The 20326-nt window shown below is 44.3% G+C and overlaps 1 protein-coding gene across 3 annotated transcripts in view; it reads right to left on the reverse strand.

The window, feature by feature from the left end:
- Positions 1 to 13709: 13709 nt before the first annotated feature.
- Positions 13710 to 20326, reverse strand: part of WNT11 (Wnt family member 11) — a 31331-nt gene continuing 24714 nt past the window's right edge. For all 3 annotated transcript variants that reach the window (XM_032991150.2, XM_042793366.1, XM_042793365.1), the window contains one exon: positions 13710 to 18740. In XM_032991150.2, the coding sequence (XP_032847041.2) occupies positions 18566 to 18740 (175 nt within the window). In that variant the 3' untranslated portion in view covers positions 13710 to 18565. The remainder of the gene's footprint in view (positions 18741 to 20326) is intronic.

Below are 20326 nucleotides of genomic sequence, written 5' to 3' on the forward strand. Positions count from 1 at the left end.
TCATGAAGTTGACTGACTGGGAGATGAGTTGTTGGCCTTCACACCTCCACAGGCTGGCTCTTTCAGACCAACAGCAAGGCCATTGTGTCAAGAGATGTAAATTCCTCAAGTCAAATCCAGGATAGCTTTTTCAGTAGTGACTTTTCAGTCATTTGCTCATTGAGAAAACAAAGCCCAAAGTGTAGCCATGATTTTATGCTAAGTCATTACCTGGGGCACCTCCTTACCTACCTCTTCCTACACAGTCAAGGCACTCATACTGTTGTAGACCACATCCAGGCTATTGAACAGATTTAGATCACAAGCATTTTGACAGAAGGTCCTTTTGTATACGTTACAAAATATCTCTGCTCATGTTGCATGGAGACCTAGAGGTTTTCTGTAATATCTGCAGCAATGTCAAGATATGTCTGGAATGTCAAACCCATGCATTCTGGATTAAATACAAGCTGTGTTCTCCTTCTCAAAGAGCAGTCCACATCTGCCATCCCTTTGTGGAGATGCAACCCATCGTCTGTGAACATTGGGATGCTGGGGATCAAGCACACAACCCAGTTATGGCAGCCCTTATAGCATTACCACATGTTGGCTGAGATGTAGTAACTACCTCAGTTCATATTCTCCTTGCAAGGCAAACAGAAGTTGGACACTTCTGCATGGTAAGCTGAGTTGATGTGAATGACCTCACATTTGGCTGCCATGGCTTACCTTGCATTTGATAACCTTATTAAATAACTCCGTTGTGCTGGGGACTTAACCAGGGGTATTTGTGGAGACTTGCTGGGTTTTGAGTGTTGCCACGTGTCTTACCAAAGGAAGATTTCTCTGAGTCACAACTTTCATCACATACAAGTGAACCAGGAAGTCAGTCAGATGAACATACATCTCACAGACTATTTCCAATGTCTGCGCTGGCAAAATCCTTTCTTTCCTTTTGAGGGCATGGTTCCCCTAAATCCACAATGATTTCCTCTGTAGCAAAGAGGGTTGTGCTCCCATCTAGCCTTGAAATCCAGTCATGCAGCCTGGTTTGTTTCGCCACACACAGCTCGGAGTTGCCAGCAGACTGCCTGGTCCACAGCACATGGCATTTGGCCTTCAGTCTCCTCTGGGTCCTGTGCGATGCCCCATGGCCCTAGTTCATAGTAATTATTGGTGGAGGGATGGAGGGGTTCAGTTCAAAGTGTCTGAAATATTAAGTGGCCTGTGGTGCAGCCTGCCAGAGTAATGTTTTTATAGCAAGAAACTGAGGGTAGGTGTTACGAGCTCTGAGATGTGGCATAAAGACTTGTGGGGGTGTTTGAAGGTGCAAAGCTTGCCGGGATGGAGGGAGCCAAAAGTGGTGCAGTCTCATCAGCAACACCTACTCTACTAAATAAAGCCAGGCAGGGCCGATTCGCTGGCCCTGAGGCCAAGTGTCACAGCATGGCTTGTGTCCAAACACCTCAGCTTTTCTCTGCCTGAGAGCAGGATTTGGGAGTGAGCTAATGGTGAAGCAGTGTGGACAACTGGTGTTCCAAGACCTGAGATTGCACCCTGGACTTCTCTTACTTAGTGGTGGAGATATTCCCTGAGATCCCAGGAATGATTTCAGGGATCTCTAAACCAGCTCCTCTATGGTTTAGAAGCAGCAAGGAACTTCTAGTGGGGACTGCTAAGGACTTCAGATTGTAATTTATAATGCAATCTGAAATTACATGGTGTCCTGATGTTGATGTGTATACTGTTTTCTGTACTGAATGTTGGATCTCTTAATTCTTAAATACGTGATTCGCAGAGGTGAGGGGTGGAATGTCCTGGGTTGAGTGAGTGGTGGAGTTTTTTTGGTGGCAGGGGAGGGGGCTATCGGGGTGGCCCCCTGTGAGAAGCTTCTCGAAGCTCCCCCAGCTCCACGTCAGCTCCACTTCTGTTTGGAAAATTGAGCCAATCAGCTGCGCCTCTGCGATAACGTATTTAAGAAGGGACGTGGTGACGTGCAGTGGGACTGGTGAGGAGGAGTTGCTGCAGCTGCCTGAACACCAAGGTCAATGGAGGAACGGAGGAAGAAAGGAGGGGGGAGGTGTGCCGGAGCAGAGACCCCCCTGTATCCTGTGGTAAGATGGCAGGGCGGCCCCCCCTGCCACCCATGAAGATCTACGGTGTAGCAGACATTGATTTATGGCCTGTGGCTCCTGCTCGATGATCAAGGTTCTGTGCCCGAAGAAGGCCGGGGTCTCATGGAAAAAGGTAGGCCCGCTGCTGTAATTCAGCTGGCAGGATTGCAGCATGTGGGGGAATCCCACGCCGGAGCAGCTCGGGAAGGGCTGCAGCCGTGGGAGGGAATCCAGTCAGAGGACGTTAGTGACCCATGACGGAGCAGTGTGGGGAACGCTGTGGCCCATGGGAGGAATTCATGTCGGAGAAAGTTTGTGGAGGACTGTCTCCTGTGAGAGGGGGACCACGATGGAGCAGGAGGAACAAGTTCCAGACACTCCCCTCACCAAAGATAAGGAAAGTGGCAGCGCTGACTGCACCCCCCATTCCCTGCCCCTGCGCCCCTGGGGGAGGAGGTAGAGATATCGGGAGCAGAGCTGAGCCCGGGAAGAAGGGAGGGGTGGGGGGAAGGTGTTCTCAAGATGTGGCAATGCTTCTCACTGTCCTACTCTGTTATGTGTTGTTAGTGTCTGTTATAAATGTATGTTCTTTTTTTTCCTTCCCCTAATGAGTCTGTCTTTTGCTCGTGACCATAAAGGGGAATTTTCTCCCCATCCCAGTCCTATCTCGGACCCTAAGCCTGGCTCTCTGTCCCTTCTCATTGCCGGAGGGGAAGGGAGAGAGAGGTGCTGCATTGTGGTTGGCTGCTAACAAGGCCCAAACCACGACACATGGTTGCCCAGCTCTCATTCACCAAACACAGCAGCAGCACTTCAAGTCCAAGGACTCTCCAGAAGAGAAGACCATCATGTCTTGTGGTTGCCCTTTCCATAGGCCATTCAGACAGACAATGTCATTACTAAACAAAGCTATTATTAAGAAGTGTAATTTCACATGGGAGTAACAGACTCAGCACTTCCCAGACAATGAGGAAACAGTCACTGGTCTTCTGCCACTAAAATGAAGTAGGCCTACTTTAAGTGTCTGTCTCTCATTACTGTCATATCTGAATGATCCTCAAGCTGATAGGAAAGTAAAAACCTAATCTTGCAGGTAGGAGGAAAAAAAGGAAATACAGATGAAATGTCATATAAAATGTCACAGCAAAACCCTTTGCCTTTCATGTGAACCATGTCCACACCAGTGACAAGGGTCACCTTGTTAAAGAAACTCAAATTTTGTATACTGTGTAACTCAATAGTTTTGTACAACATTATAACATACCAGTTATACCTTCTCAGCATCTTCCTGCATATGTTATGCAAAAGTTGGCTAATACATCCCAAATGTCCCAGCTGGTTTATGACCAAATACACATTAGCCTGGCTAGCAATCACTCAGAAAAAGGCTTGTTAGGCCGCTCTTTGCCATTAATTTTTTTTTGCTCAGACATTAAACAGCCTCATCCACCTAGATCATAAAATGTCTTCCTAACCCTGCAGACAGTTAAAAAGTGTGCCTGCAGACATTTACTGTCACATCTGGAAAAGCCCGCACTATCATAATGACTTCAACACAGAGTTCATCAGAAGACACGTGGAAATTAAGCTGGATTCACCAAATCCCTTGCAAGCTGTTCCACACTAAGCACATAGGAGCTGACTCCCTCTGGTTTGGGGTCTGCACAAGCTGGTGGTCCTCAGCTTGGTTTGCAGGTGAGTCTCCAGGACTAATGTTGGATCAAGCTGCCAGGCTAGAGTTATGCAATTTTTCCTATTCCTGTAATCCTGTCCCCAACTCCGGCTCTGCACATTTTGGATTCCTGAATACCCCTGGGACCCTGGTGCGTGATTCCTTCCCTGATACTTTCTAGCATGACGAAGTTGTATTTCCTTCTTTTGAAAAGAAACCTTTGTAGAAACCTTAGGCTTGACTATAACTTATCTAACAAATGGTTTAGGTCAAGACACAGTCCCAGTGTTTGTTGCAGTGCTAGTAGGGACTGGGTGCTCCCTACTTATCTATGAGCTGAGATGCCTACTCATCTTCTTGTTTTCTAGTTGTCTCTGTTCTGTGGTGTGGTGTAAAGGCTGCAGTGAATTGTCCATGGTTTGATATAATTATATGGTTTAATGGGCGCTCCAGAAACTCACTACTGCACATCTTGTGGTTTGCTCTGATGTGGCTGGAGAAGAGCACAGCCACAAGAGCCATTGGACTGCGGTTGCACCGCTCCAGCTGATGGAGCACAGATCAGTTGGAAGACAGCCATGCACTTTGCAGTGCTATCTTCACATGATCAAGGTGGTAGCATTGTATTTTCCTTGTAAATGTCTCAATCCCCTCCTGGGGCTGGAAATTTGTGGCTCTGGGGACTTTGACTAGAAAAAGGCTGTTTCCACACAGATAAGTGAGTACAACATGAAATTCTGCAAGTGAGTACAACATGAAATTTTGCAAAATATATTCACAGAGAAACATTTATTTCTAAAAAGAAAAAAGCTTCCAATGTGACAAATCCAAGTATTGGAAATCTTGCTGAGAAAATGTCTTTTCTCTTGGTGAACATAGACAGGTTTTACTCCCAAGTTTGATTTCTAGCCAGGAAGGACAAAAGTCCTTTTCATGAAACTTTAAAAAACTGGGAAAGAAATACAAAGTTTACAAATTCCTTTCAATGCTCCTCCTTATTTTACCATCATTACTGGAAACCCACTGGACCTGAAACCTTTCTGGCTTGAAAACCAATCAGGTGACATTTTAAAATACAGCCTTGAGAAGCAATCAGTGACTTCATTCCCTTCTTTTCCTTGATTGTTGCACTTTCTTTTCTCCATGGTTCCCAACCCTCTGCCTTCCAGCCCACCCTTAAACCTACTACCTGCCTTTTCGTGCACACAAAGGACCCAGACTTCCCACTTATTTCTACAACCAGGTCACAATTGACTACTTTTTAAGCATATGCTTAAAAAAAAACCCCACACAGGCTGTGCAAGGAACTCCGGCTTGAGCCAACCAACAGTCCTGATTCTCTTTGCAGATCCTTTCCCACGGATGCAAAGCAATGATGGAGTGAGTGTCAGTGCCCTCATACATACTCTTTTACACTCTCTTTGCAGGCTGTGAGCTGGGCCAAGAAGATGTCTGTATCTCTTAATCTTCATTCTCCTGGTGGGGAGCTTGGCCAACTCTTAGAGAAGAGGGCATGTCTCTCCAGCCCACTCTAGAAAAAGTTACAACATCTGCTTGCCAGGGAGGAAGAAAGCCACAGTACAAGGACTCCATCTGTTTTCCATCTTGACATGAAGCCAGAAAAGTCAGTTGGTTTTTCATTTCCCCAGATGCTTGTGGAGCTTAGCCCCTCACCCTCCTAACCATGCACCAGGAATGGAGGGTGCTAGACACTGTTGAGGTTTGGTGGTGTCGTGAAGATCTTGTGGACTGATTCACCAGTCCCCTGCCTAGTTTTTTGAGACAGGAAAGTCTCTGCTTCCCCTGTAGACCTCACCTTGTGATACCTGAACATGTCTCCACCCTCTCAGGGATGGTGCTAAGACCTCCAGCTGAGGCACAAACCTTGGTGGCCCAGGTGAACTCCATGCAGTGAACCTCTCAAGAGTTTCTTCTTGAACCCCCAGCACCCAAAGTTATCTGAGCTGAGGAAACAAGGAAGCTACCCGCTCCTGAAGCATTTTGGGATCAATTTCTGGTCCTTGCGTGTGCCTCTCTCTGAGCAGTATACAGAGGGATCTCATAAAGAGGGAACAAGTATAATAGAGGTACAGATGTTCCTGTGAAATTGGAAAGATGGGGAAAAGAGCAGTTTGCTGATTGTCCTTCTAGGATAGCTGTTCTATTCTCCTCTCCCATTGGGGGATATGGAAGGAAGGGGTCTCTATGGCCTCTGTTAGTACCCTCCAGGGTGATACATGCTTCTTTGACTCCAGAAAAACATTTGGCTGGGCAGTCTTTCTAACTACATCTCAATTACATGCAGGCAAAGCACCGGTCACTGTTACCAGCCTGCCATGGGTGTTCAGGGCTTGCCAGCACCTTCATCCTCTCTGCCTGCCTGCAAAGAGTTAAGGAGCAAAAGCAGTAGCTCAGGAGAAGCAGTAAGGACCCACTGCTTCTTTCTCAGTTTCTTCCCTCCGCATCCAATTTATTAAGTAAGAAGGTAAGTAACTAAATCAAAACCTGACCTGGTATCACCAGTGAGGAAGATGTGGTCCAATCTTGTGGTTGAGAGCTTGGTGGTTTTTACCTGAAAAAAGTTGTTTCTCTTTCTCCTGGTCCTTCACCATGTTCTGGCCTGGGAACACTATCTGAGTTCTCTCCTTTGGGTATGAAATCTCCTGGGTGGAACTGGGACAAGAAAAATAGGCAAATGAGACCCAGATCTACCTTGGCAATCCCCCAGTGAAGGAATCCTGGATGGACATCACAGTGACTCCTGCTCCTTGCAGTCAAAAAGCTGCAAGGTCTTATTTCTAAGGAGGCATAAAACCAGAAGTCTACAAACTTTGTGCTGCTTGACTACCAGCTATAGCTGTAGCAGTATATCCCCTTTATGCTTCTGTTATGCACCGCTGAGGACTATGAGGGTGACAATAGCTACATGAAAATGAGAGGATGTCCTGGAAGGACATCCAGGAGGGATGAAGAGGAATCTCTTTCAATACAAGAACCTTCACTTGTAGAAGCAAGACTAGCGGACACCAAATGAAGATGTTGAGAGCCAGATTCATGACAAACAAGGGATGTAGATCTTCGGCCAACAGAGAGATGAACTGTAGGACTCTGCTGGGATATGAAAAGGTGACAGGAGCTCAAGGAAAGAATGTATGATTTCAGGAAAGGGAAACCAAAGGGTTACAAAACTCTTCAAGTCTCCAAGGTTATGTCTGTATTAGAGCCAGCTAGAGCCAAAGAAATGGCTCCACCTCTGTTCCATGATCACCCAGACTGCTTAAATCTTAGCTTACTCCCATCATGTCTGAGGCCCACACCAGTTAGTGAGTCCAGACAACATCCAAGCATGGTCATCCTAGAAAAGGGAAAGGATCATTGACAAAACTCAGTAGGCGTGAAGTCATCTGCTTGGGTGATAAAAAACATCTGGCTGTAAGTTCTGTTGTGCCACTTGCCATGGGCAGCCAGAGAACAGGCTCCAGTCTGGTTTATTTACTAGTGAAAGGCAGCCAAAGATGCAGGTATCTCGGGGCTGTACACAGGCACTTGAGTCCAAGAAATAAGTGTGATTTCCAACACGTCTCTCTCTTTGGCAGTGCCTGTTGGCTAGGCTGAGACATTCCCCTGTGAAGCACTTCATGCTGCTGTGATGCTGAGATGCCAGTGGTCCTCCTTTAGGCATGTCCACCTGGCCTCGCCCCATCTGCTAGCTGTGTCTCCACTAGAACTTTCCCCATCCCTCTGATCCAGGGAATTTTAAAAAGCAAGTATGATGAAAGCTGGGATGGGTACCAGAAGGAGCATGGCACCCATATCAGGAACACAATGTCCCATTAGTACCTCGCGCCTTCCCTGAGCAGCAGACCTGTTCTGGTCAAAACAGTCGGTCTGATGGGGTTTCTGCAAGTGAGAATAATGTGGTCCATCTGGTAGCTTCAGAGCTGGGATTTAAGCCCAGAAGGTTGGTCAAAGTCCAAACAGAAAGTTCAGCTGTAGCTGGGACACCATATTTAAAGGATAATACGGTTTTCCACTCTCAAGCACTCTCTTATAAAATCCCAGTTATAACCGAGCACAAAGGAGAGCAGGAAAATGAATTGGTGCTTCATAAAGAAATGCCTTTCTTTGAATTATTATGCCCACAGATTTAGCATATTTCAAAGGAAATTTAGCCAAAATAGAGACAGGAACTCAGCTCCAAGAGTATGGGGTTATTATCACTAAATTAATTTACCTAGCTCTACAAGGAGTACAGTTACTTTATTTTTTCTTCTAAGTATCCCAAATATAATTAATCATTTAGTAGACTAATGCTGAACTACCCTGGCAGCGTGCTACCTTAATCAGAGAAGTTCTGGGCTATATCACACAAGGATTGAAACATGTCCCTGATGCCAATTTCTAATCACTGCTTATAGAGGGAGTCCATGATGAACCAGCTCAATGTCAGAGCTAGCATATCTAGGCAGATGGGATATCATCCACCTTTGATGTTCTTGAAACCTCAACTCCCTGCCAAAGTTTGCTGGAACTGGCCACTGAGAGCAGAAGACATCTGAAAGGACAGAGGATGGACATACAGGCATTCATGAAGGCAGAAGAATAATGTTGTAAAAGCCTTATATCCTTAACAAATCAGGGTCCAAACTGGAGTCCCTCCAGTTTACCAGAACTTGTTACCTTTCCTACAGCTCTCAGCTCTGATAGACAAACTCTGGCCAAGTTTGTTAGCAGATTTAGGATATTGTCACCCTCAGGTGTTCATTCCTTTCCTAACCTTCCACTAGGCCTAGCTAAACCTGCAAGAGGAGCAGAAGATATTCACTAGGTTCTCAGATACCCCTAATCAGAGGTTAATACATTGATTGTCACTCCTTGAATCCATTTGCCCCACGAACAGATCCATCAGTCTCTCTAAGAAAATGAAATACACTAAAAATACCCAACAAATGTCATTTTCTATTTGCCCTCATACTGCACAGTCCTTCCCATCCATCACCATGATGGGTGGACACCTATTCCCACCTCCTCCCATCCTGAGTATCCAACCTGTGAGCTGCATCCATCAAAGCTCCAGATGCCTCTGGAGGCCCCTGAGATCTCTGTAAAGCACTGTGGGCTCCAGTGGGGCTTGCAATCTGTCAATACCTCGTACGCGATACTCAGCACCTCAGCTTCAAGTCACTTGTCCATGATGTAAGAGGGAGCTTAGACCATTATCACCCAGCTCCCGGTCTGTTCTGCAACGACAAGTCCATCTTTCCTCTTGTTTAATCATGCAAACAACATGGGAATATAAAGGATATGAAAAAAAGATGGCATAAAATACAACTGTATTTTTACAAAATGTTCTTGTAGCTAATATAATACACAGTCCAATGCACTTTACAAGGCAGGCCCTCTAAAACCTGCTACCAAACACCAGAATTCATATGCTCAGCTGGTATAAATCATTGCTGCTGATTTACACCAGCTGAGAACCAGGTCACAATTGCCTAATTAAATAGTTTCTATTTGAGCAAAAAGCTATACTTCTAAAAAGTGTAACCGTGAATTACTTTATATAGCCCATTGATGGAAAGAGAGAGAAAGTGAGAAAGAAAGCTCAAATAAGAGAGAAAGAGCAAGAGAAAGTGGAAGAAAGGGAAGGGAAAGGAGAGGAATGGAAAGAAAGAATCAAAGGGAAAGAGAAGTAAAAAGAGAGAGAAAGAAATTTTTTTTTTTTTTTAATTTATTTTGGGAGCTCAATTCCTTTCATTGGGTAAGAATGGGGAAGTTTGGGAAACCCAGACTAAATCACTCACAATGATAACAGGGTGATACTGAGAGCAGTAAAACTAATTTATTGGGCTGAGTTTATCTGATTCCAGGGAAAGTGAGTACTGCTGAGTGCAGCTCTGACTGTGCTTGTGTCTGACAAGACACACAGCTCTGATGCGAAATTACATTAAGCAGATGTAGCCCATTAAGAAGCTGAGTTTGAAAATGTACTTTATCCTGTCAAGGAAAATTCTAGTTGAAAACTTTGGGCCTTTAAAAAAAAAAAAAAAAAAAAAAAAACTGCAAGAAGATGTTCTATTTGGGGTTTTATTGCTTTAATCTTTTTTTGTGTCAGTCCTAGTTACAGGGTGATGATAAATATAAACCCAACTCCACTGGATTTCTAACATAACTCCATTACCTAGCCTCAGCTAGAGAGGTGAAGTCCCTTAGCAGGAAACCTACAAACAGAACCAGTCCTGGATTCAATTATAATACAGAATTAGGTGAGGCTGACCAGATCTCAGAGGCAAACCAGGTAAAACATGTATCATATGCTCTTACCCCAGACCAGATTAAAAAGTAGAACAACAGAGGAGGGGCAGCCAGTTCACACCTTCCTCTCACCCATCCATCAGGAAGATGATGCTGGGTTAGCTCAGATGTAGGTATCTCCATCACTGTCACCTGAGATTATTTTCTCCACAGGTGTCTCTCTGCATGAGAACACCTGAAAAAATGTGGGATATGGTGCGGAAGGAAAACTTGGATGGGATTAGAGATCTGTGGAGTTGCTTTTGGTTGTGCTCAATGAGGGCGAGAATTTCCTTTAATAAAAACTTTGATTAATTCCCAGACACAATTTCTTTATAACTGTCCTACTTATATATCCACATTAATTGTAAATCTGGGAAGGAATAATTGGTATGGACTAAAAAAGGACAAAATATACAATAATATATTAGTCTCCGAGGCACTTAATTCTCGCTGTTGAATTTAGGTGCCTACAAGGCATTTTAGAACACCTTCCCCTTGAGTGTTGATTTTTTTTGTTTTGGAGTATTTCAACTCATTCTCCATGATTCCTTTATTCTCATGTATTTCATACAGTACACACACCACTGAGAGAAATGTTCAAAAGTACCAGCAGGATATCAGCAACAAGAAAGAAGGTCAAACTCGTTAGACCAGCCAAGAACATTTTGAGGAGAAAAACGATGACGTTGAAAAGATGATCAGTGTATGTCTATGTAGGAAGATCTCTTAACTTATCTAAGTCTCCTAAAGGTAAGCCAGGGCACTTAGGCTATTAACCAGACTACACAGAGTAATGGAAAATATTTTGCAAGGAGAAATCCTCTACCAGCAATTCAGTGTTCATGTAAAACACCGTTACTGTATTGCGTTCATTTTCTTCTTTGAAGTTTCTTTGTTTACATTTTATTATCTGGAATAACCCCTTTAACGGTTGGGAAAAAAAAAAAAAAAAAAAAAAAAACCAAACAAAAACCAACAGCTTACTTTGTACCAGAGCAATTAAAACTACAAGTCAAGTTCAGGGGCCTTGAGTCTGGAATTTGATTGCAACCACAAAGTGGACAGTGCACTTAAATAGTTTGATTTTCTTTATAAACTCTGTGAAAAGTAACTTTTTTAGTGTTCTTGAAATTATCTGCAAATCCCAAGATGAAAATGTTCCCTCTAATGGAGAGAAGAGGAAAAAGTAAATCTCACCAGCTACATTTATATGTTTACAATGCTTGATTTCATCCATTGAGTTTCATTGTTTTATTTGGAAGTATCTTTAAGCAATTTATGTAAAATAATTGATGCCAGCTGTAATCACTTTGGGCATAGGAGATATATAGGATCATGCTCTGATGCTAATAGCCCTGATATGCTTAACAACTAATTAGCTTGGTTTATAACAAGACCAAACATCAAAACAGAAGGATTTCTATGACAAGCATCAGGCTAAAGATAAATCTCATCTGACTTCTGACATCTGCTCTGTGGATGTCTAGGTGAAAAGGGTCACACTAACTCCAGTGGACACCATTCATCTTATCCCAATCCCCTCTTTGGAGGCACTCCAGGTTTCTAGATCTCTAGAAATACCTTTATTGACAGCTCAGGGGGCTGAGGACAGCTTGCTCCATGACCTATGCAATGTTAGAGGAGGTTGATTCCTCCTGGGGTAATTCATTCAACAGCATGGGACTTTTCATTCAGGTCCTGTTTAACTCAAAAACTTCTCTTGGTGATTTGGGGCTGTAAGGACCAGATCTGGAGGTCTGACCTGGCCTATGTATGTCGGTGGCAATTATGAGGCACAAACAGCTCAATGGTTTTGCAGAGCTCATTTTTGAGCATCACCCAGTTTGTTAGTCCACAGTCTACCTGGAAGAGCCATTGGGACCAGTGCTGTGGAGGGAAGAACGTGTCCTTGAGTCCTTGCACCACCAGATGCAGGGATGCAATTCGATTGCTTAAATGTCAGTATTATTTGAAATGCCCTTGGGTGTCCCCTTAACGTTCTTCTTCCGGGGACTCCTTCAGGACCAAGGTCACTCTGAAGTCCTGTGCAAAGCCTCAGATGGCACCAGATTCTTCACTGCAGACTGCTGAGAAGAGTTATGTGTGGGGGTCAGGGTGAGCTGGGGCTGCCTTAAATCAGCCAATTCTTTGCAACCATCAGCTCGACGCTTTTATGTCACGCTGAGGGCTGCTCCTCAAGTGTGGATACACAGGGAGTTGCTAGCCATCATTTCCCACTTTTTCCCAAATGCAGAGACTTCCAGCTCGCACCCCCCGCAGCTCGCGTGCTGCCTGCAGCGAGGACGGAAGCACCTGCGGAGGTGAGCACCGAGGTGGTATTTTAATCTGTCTGAGCCAGATGAGGAGAGCAGCTCTGGACAGAGCAAGAATTTAGAGAAGAGGAAAAAAAAAAAAAAAAAAAAAAAAAAAAAAAAGCAGTTTTTCTGCCTGAGACTGGCCCTGGTCAACATGTGCAGCACTTTATAAAATTAATTGAGTATTGAGCAGGTAGCGAAGTGGTAAGTAGCTGCAGGTGGTGTGTGTTTTCAGTGTCTGCACAAAGCAGAGAAAGGTCTGGATCCTCCTTTGCATGATCAACCACCTGGACCTGGAGGCATTTGATTTGAAATATGCCCACCAGTTGGTTTGCTTTGGTGATGCAGTTGCTGTTATCAATGACTTTTATAATGACCCAGATTATAGCATCTCATCCGAAATTTCAAGCTACCTAGGAATATCCAAAAATAGCTTGAAATATGAGAAACAATGGGGAAGGAAGGAAGCCCCCTGGAATGATGGACTCAGATCTCTTTTTCCTCTAAAATTCAGTATGAATTTCGAGAAAGTAGGCAATCCTCAAGGATGTTGAAGTTGAGCAGTCACACACTCCTAGAACTTCAGACAAATGGGGTTGTGAGCACCAAACTTTACCTGTTTTTATTTTATAGTCCCACCTTTGCTCCAGCCTGGGTTCATCCTTCATCACCACTGAGCAATGTTACAGACCTGATCCCAGACTGAGTGAATTTGCGGTCCAGAGCTAGAAATTCTGAAAGAATTTCAGGTCTCCATTTTAAAAAGCCCATGTTTGTCAGCAGTTACCACTTAGAAAGATCTGAGTTATCGATAACTGGCATTTATAAGATTCAATTCTCCAAAGTTTTCAGCACTTTGGCCCTGATCCAGAAAAACACTTATACACATGTATAGCCTTAAGCATTCAAGACATCCCCCACTGAGTTGTCGTTGTGCTGTATGAGTGGGCAGAGTCCCAAAATAACTCAACCCACGGCAATTTTTAGGTCTGAAGCTTGTCCCTGCATGGATGGCAGCACAAGAGCCCCAGGACAGTGGGAGCCCAGGGCTTTCTCCTAAACTCTGCAGACTTTGCAGCATGTCCCTTCACCTTCCAGCTCCTGGAGTCATGCAATTACATGATACCCACCTCTGCATTTTTATATTCTTAAGAGAAATTTCAAGGCCATGTGGTTCTGGTGAATACCTTGAAAAATTCCATTAAAAAGAGCAAAACCACTCCACACAACCCAGAAAGGATCTTTAAAATAACTCATTTCATCTTTACAATGCAGACAAAATACAGTCCACTCACTCTTAACAACAAGCAAATAAAAACGATCCACAATGCATACCTATGTTATTATTTTTATTATTATTGTTGCTCTTATAATTAGAAAATAAAACTAATGCTGCCTCCCTGAATAGCAGGTAACTTTTGCTCTAGATGAATAAACCACAGCTCTGCTGAGATATTTAATCAAACTTTGTCTGTCTGATGAAACTGGTCCTGAGGGGAAAACAAAACAAAACAAAACATAACATGTTGTACATGTTAAAATAATTAATCTCAGGTGGATTTTAAGTTTCCTGTTCTTTCTCCCCTTCTCCCAAATCCTCCTTTCTGCTCCGTCTCCCAAGTGTGGAGGACAAATTCATTCCTCTCTGTTTGCTCTTGGGAGCAAAGCGATGGTGCTTCACCACCCTCTGGTCAATGCAGAGAAGGCAAATCCTTCGTGGTGGGCTGAGGGTGTTAAGGACAAGCAATCCCAGGGCTGAATTTTCCTCTCACTCCTCACATCCCCAAGTACCTCCAGAGCTTCCTCCCAGCATCTTCCCAGAGCAGGTAGCCAGAGCTGGGCAGTGCAAGCCCAGCTCTCTTGGAGGATGCTAATGGGTGTCTACAGGGATCTGTTTTTTAGCAGGAAAAGGGATGGTCCTTCAGGGACTCTTATCACTTCCCTGACAAAGGAGCTTTTAATTGTATTCAGATTTTTGCCTCCTATCCCCACCCCCGTTGCTCTCAGCAAGGGCTTTTTTAGCAGCACATGAAACACTCGTGGGCTGTCTGCTTTAGCATGATTAAGATACTTCCCGTTTTGCAGACTAAACTAAACAATCGGGTGGGTTTTCTATAATGAATGTCGTTTGCTTACCTTAGGGAGCAACCCAAATGATATAAAACTGGAAGGGGGTGAGGATGGCGGGGAATTCATCAAAAAATATAAAGCCAGCTGGATGCATGCAAGGTCTAAATACTCAGATTTGGAAATAACATTAAGTCCAAACTGTTTTATTAAATCACAGATATTTTTTCAAATGAATAAATGCTACAAAGCCACCGACATAATACGTTTCAAGATAGCTTGCCTTTTTCCCTCAGGGGTAATAGTGTAATATTTTGAAATAATAGAATTTATGGGAATATATCCCAGATGTATTTCCCAGCTAGTGTAAATCAACAGAGCTGTGTGATAGGATATGGAGCTATACCAAATTATACCAGCTGTTAGGATCTGGTAGGGCATTTTATAAGAGAGGGAATTGTAGCATCACCTGACAGAGACATTCACAATAACAAGAGCTATTTCATTCAGAAGCTGAAAGGCCTCGGTGTTTTGAAGCAAAGCCTTGAAAACTGGTTGCTGAGGGGCTGGGGGAGGGAAGGAGACTGGTACATGAAGGTCTTGCCCTGCCTTCAAGGATATTTTTTTTCCTTGCAAAACTGGTTTGTGGCAAATGTTCTCCTAAATATCTTTCAGACCACACATGCACAGAAAATAATTTGGCAGCTACATTTTGGACTCCTGTTGCACCAAGAATTGCAGTTGAGAGCAAGGACACTTCTCTCTTCTGACTTCTCTGTGGTTTGCTGCTGATGCCAGGAGGAAAGCATCAGAGCCAAGTTGCAAGGAGCAAGATGCACTATGAGTTGTTCCACCAGTATGGTCTCATGTTATAGACTCTCTTTTTATTCCTAGTTTGTATTAAAAGGAATAAAAGACAGAAAATGCTGTCTCCTTCTCATAGAAAGCCATTTCCTGAAAAATTAGAAAATGCCAGAGCATCAGGAAGGAGATGACCCTAATTTGCTGGGTGAAATAAGGCTGTGTAACAAGGGAGGCTGTAGTTTATCAGACCTTGACTTGTGCATGACTCCCATCGTGGTGAAGCACATAGCCCTAGGCCTATTGCTAATGCAAGGTGCAGCTGCTCCAGAAACAGGCCTTGAAACTTAGGAGTTATAGAAAAAGTGGTATCCAACAGCCTAGGACATGGGCTGAGGCCACACAGAGTCTTAGCTCAAAAAAGCAAAATTTAGTTGAAGCCTATGATGGATTATCAAGAGGAGCCAGCAGAAAATTTGAGCCTGGATCCTCCAAATTGCAAACATCCAAACATTGCAGCCAATTCAGTTCAGCATCTTCAGTAAGAGGCAGTTGTGGGCAGAGGCAGACACAAAACATGAGCTACCACCGTGGCTAAAGGTCTGCTGAGGGGTCATTTCCCACCTGGTGGACTTGCAGATGCCTGGTAGGCTTACTCACATCTTTTCATGCTCTGCAAAGTTATGGTTCCTTCTGACATGGCAAAAGCAGCTGAGGAACATGAGTCTGACACTGGAGGAGTGAAATACAGCTAAAAACAATGTGCATATAGAACATTTCTTCCATCTTGCTATTTTTTTGCCAAGAAGAAAGACTTAGAACATCAGCAAGGGAGCAAGAAAAAGAATCATTACAGAATAGCATTGAAATGCTCAAATTTTTCTTCAGGCAGAACATCCCTGCCTTGCTGGCTTCATCAGAAACTGGAAATAAAACTCCTTAGAAGAATGCAAATAGACCATTTCTTTACGTATCACATGAAGCTAAATTCTGGCTTTGGAGAGCAGCGGGATTTGTGCCACCAGCCTGTCTACATGTCAGCCTAAAGACACCCACTGCTCATCACACCGCACTGCAGAGATGTTTTAGTCCACCAGCTTTTATGGGGTGACAATAACACAAACCACTGACAAACTACCAAAGGCCTCTTTTTGCATGCTCATGGACGGGGGAGGGAATGAGGCGAGGAGACCAAACCCCTTATAGCAAAGCAAAGTATCTGAGGAGAACAAAATATCTCTAATTTTGCTCTATAACTCATGATTCTTTTCTCCTGCAGCTCCCCAGGGCTGCTCAGAAACGTGTCAAGAGGCAGCTGCCTCCTAGAGAGTGGCTGGGTGGGGAAAAAATGGGATTCAGAGGAAGACTGCAGTGTTATGGATGTATTTTCCCCTAGGAAAGTGCCACTGTCCCTCCACATTTGCGTAGGAGTGATTTTCTGGCTGCTTACAGCACTTCACTTGGGGAATGGGGTGCCCAAAAATGATCTGAAGGACCTCACAGGCTCTACTGTCTTCTGCTCCTGGAGCAGACATCCTTCTCCAATGTCACCTTTCCTAACAGGGACACAGGACTAGATGCCCAATTAAAAAAAAAAAAAAAAAAAGCACAAGAAAAGAAACTTAACCTAAGCTAAAACCTCTCCTGCACAACAACTCCTCTCTACATGCTGGAGTGAGTAGCAAACCACCCATGGGAGGTATTAGTCACGTTTGGTTTTAAGCTCCTTGGGAGCACTGGGATATTTTACCAATGAGAGTGACTGCTGATATAAAAAGCAAAACAAGAACGGTGACTCTTCCTTTCTACAAGTGCTCTATTTTGTTGTCTTGAGTGTAATCTTGGCTAATTCTGCTCAAAATGAAGAGGCTGGGGAGACAGGGAATAAAGGAACTTATCTATCCCACGCCAGCAAGTACCTCGAGCCATGCTCTTCTCCTGTCCTTGGGAGGAAAACCAGGGTTGCTTTCCAAGTAGGAGAGTGAAACATAATAATCTAACATTTTGCTGTTGCACCAGTAACTTCAGCATTTATTTCATACTATTGTTAATGCTTGTTTATAATATATAGATATATTTATGTAGGAAGTAGAGTAGACGAAAGCACAAGATATATCTTATAAATATTTCTGTATATCCGCATACAAAAGAAAATATGTACAGCCACAGATAGTGGTTCTCTGCTGTGTCAGGGCAGGGCCACGTGAAGGACTGGCATGTTCCCATTCCCTTCTGCTGGGAATAGCTGCTGCCCTGCACGGCTGCACTCCCTACAGCCGGGACTAGACCTTCTCCACTCTCTGCAGTTTCTTGGGGCTGGTTTGACAGTTTTGTTGGGGGAAGAGGCAGCGGCTTATTTCCCTAAGGACTTGATGGCCCAATGTGGCAGAACATTGGTGACTAAGGGCATCACACCCAAAGGGCAAGAGAGAAAAAAAGCAGGAGCTGGGGTTTTTTTGTTGTTGTTGGTTGGTGTTTTGTTTTTGTTTTTGTTTTTGTTTTTTTACTTTCCCACTGGATTTTGACTTCAGCTTGTTATTTTATCCTAACAGCTCCACTACTATCTCATGGACAATATAAAGTCCTTCCCAGGGTACCCTACTCTTACTACCTCTGGGATCCCAGGGGATTGTTTGCATGGCTGAATTTGAAACCCCATCCAGCCTGAACAAACCAAGGACAGCTTTTCCTGCAGCAGTAACTCCAAAGTCGCAGACCTGTGTAAAAGAAAGGTCAAAATGAGTTGTTCGTTTCAGGGGATTGACCTGAAATCTTTCCACCTTTATCATCCAGAGTGGATGCTTCCCTGCTAAAAAATTAAGTCTTTGGCAACAAAGGCAGTTGTTGAAAAGTTGTAGCATTTTCCCTTCTGGGATGGTCCTAAGGCAGACTCTACCTGTGCTAGAAGGCATAGGCAGGTGTGAGCCTTAGTTATTTTCAAACAAGAGTTGTTTTTCTTCCCCGGGGAAAGTTTCTACTTTTGTTTCTCAAAATACTAAGGCACTTGATGGCCGGACGTCACTGGCAACCATAGGCTATATTTTGGAAGAAGATACCATCCCAAATGAGTTTTTGTCTTCTCAGAGAGCATTTTATTGGTGGGGGGAAGCATTTGTGGGTTGGTTTTTTTTTTTTTTTTAAGGGTCTTATTTTTACTGGTGTGATTGCCTTTTTTTTTTTTTTTTTCCCTCCTACCATCTTTCTTCAAGTCTGTGTCTTTACAAGATAAACGATGTCTAGTCGAGGAAATGTTTTCTCTTCTCTGAATAGTGCTGGGGTGCCGCTGGCGTCTCAGCTCCCGGGTGGAGAGAGGAGGGTTTTCATTTGCACACATATCTTTCGACAGTCCTCTCGCACTTTTTACAGGTCACATAGCAGCACCAGTGGTACTTGCAGTGGCATCGCTCCACCACTTTGTCCATGTAGGGGTTGTAGCCTCTGCCACAGCACATCAAGTCGCAACTGTCACTCCCGTTAGAGGTCTTGTTGCATTGCCTGGAAGAAGGAAAATGAGGTGAGCAAGTTCAAATCCCTGCAGGGCTTTCCCAAACCCCTGTCCTGCCGTGGTGCTGGGGTCTGACAGCTCTGCGAGGTGCCGGGTGAAGCCAGCACGGTTGCATCTCAGCTGCAGCAAGCCTGTGACAGGGGTGAGTACCCATCCAAGCATCCCTCTACAAGGGCAAGGGAGGCAGGGAGAGGCCCCAGGCTTCACTCACATTACCTGCTCTAATGCCCAGGATTGTGCTTGCTCTGACACCCAAAATAACATTAAACTCCTTTTCTGACTCTTAGCAGCCTTCAGGCTGCCTGTCAGCCAGGGCATGCAGGACCTAGCTCCCGTATAGTCAGACAAGCAAAGCTATCATGATACCTCCACCAAGGAAAAAACACACAGCACCTAGCAATCTGTATTCCCAAGCAGGTTCCAACGCTGTTTGAAAGGAGCTGGAAGATGATACCCTAAAGAACAAACACCGGTGTTTGTCCAACACTACCTAACCTGAAAAGGATGGAGGAAGAACCCTGCAGCCATGGAGTATTTGCACAGGCTCTGTGCCAATGATCCCAGGCTGGGAAAGCTCCTGAGCAGGCTGTTACAGCCACTATCCAGCCCTGAACCTACCAGGGAAATCACAAACGATGCTAGCAGGACTCTACTCTGCACTTTCCCCCTCCCCAAGCGTGTCCCAGCACGGCATGAGCAGCCAGGGACCTGGCCCTGCAACACCCCGAGTCCTGACCTAGGATCTGGCAGCACGGCAGGAGCACAGTGTAGGATGACAAGTGGCCAAGTATCACACGGACTTTCACTGCTTGTTTTGCTTCTGCTTTTAATTAAAGCCAGACTTGTTGGGATAAGTTGGCCATTGTGTGCCGTTCCCTCACTTTGTCTGCTTGCAAGTGGCTGGTTTGGGTTTTCAGAAATAACTCATGAATTGGGGAATCTCTTTCATTGATCCACTGATCATGGATCCACAGCCATTCTCAAAAACCAGCTATCTTCTTCTCCTAAAATACTCCAAGTTGCGTCACTGGACATGTGAGCACAACAAACATTGACTTTTGGATAAGAAGTATGTCCTAGCAATGCTGTTTCTCCATGGGCTGTAAAGATAGCCCAGGGTGGAAGTGTTCATGTCTGGTCAGATGCTTGACTGATCGCTAGAGCTGTAAGGTGACAGATCTCATTATGCATCCAACACCATAGGGTTGTGAACTTGATGGCCTTCTGAAACTACTTTAAGAAAGGCAGTTTGGAGAGTCAGGCAATAGCTGACATCACTCTGAAATCGTATTCTACATGGCTGTTTTGAACAGAAACACACTAAGGCTGGTTTGGGGCAGGGAAAAGAGAGAGGAGCATGAGTCGGACTCGAGCTGAGCACTCCATTAATAGATGAAAACAAATCCATGAGATTTATAGGAATTCCTGATGAGGTAATGCTTTAGGAGAAGTTGCGGGATTAATGAGGTGTTGAGATTTTGTTCTTGTTCTTCCTTTATTTTTTTCTGACTCAGGCAGGCCTCCTGTTTGTTATTTCTGACTCACATTCCTCTCCAGGTTCAGTGTTTAAAGGTCC

The sequence above is a fragment of the Tyto alba genome, unplaced genomic scaffold, assembly GCF_018691265.1.
Source record: "Tyto alba isolate M040663 unplaced genomic scaffold, T.alba_DEE_v4.0 Super-Scaffold_2, whole genome shotgun sequence".
Classification (NCBI taxonomy): Eukaryota; Metazoa; Chordata; class Aves; order Strigiformes; family Tytonidae; genus Tyto; species Tyto alba.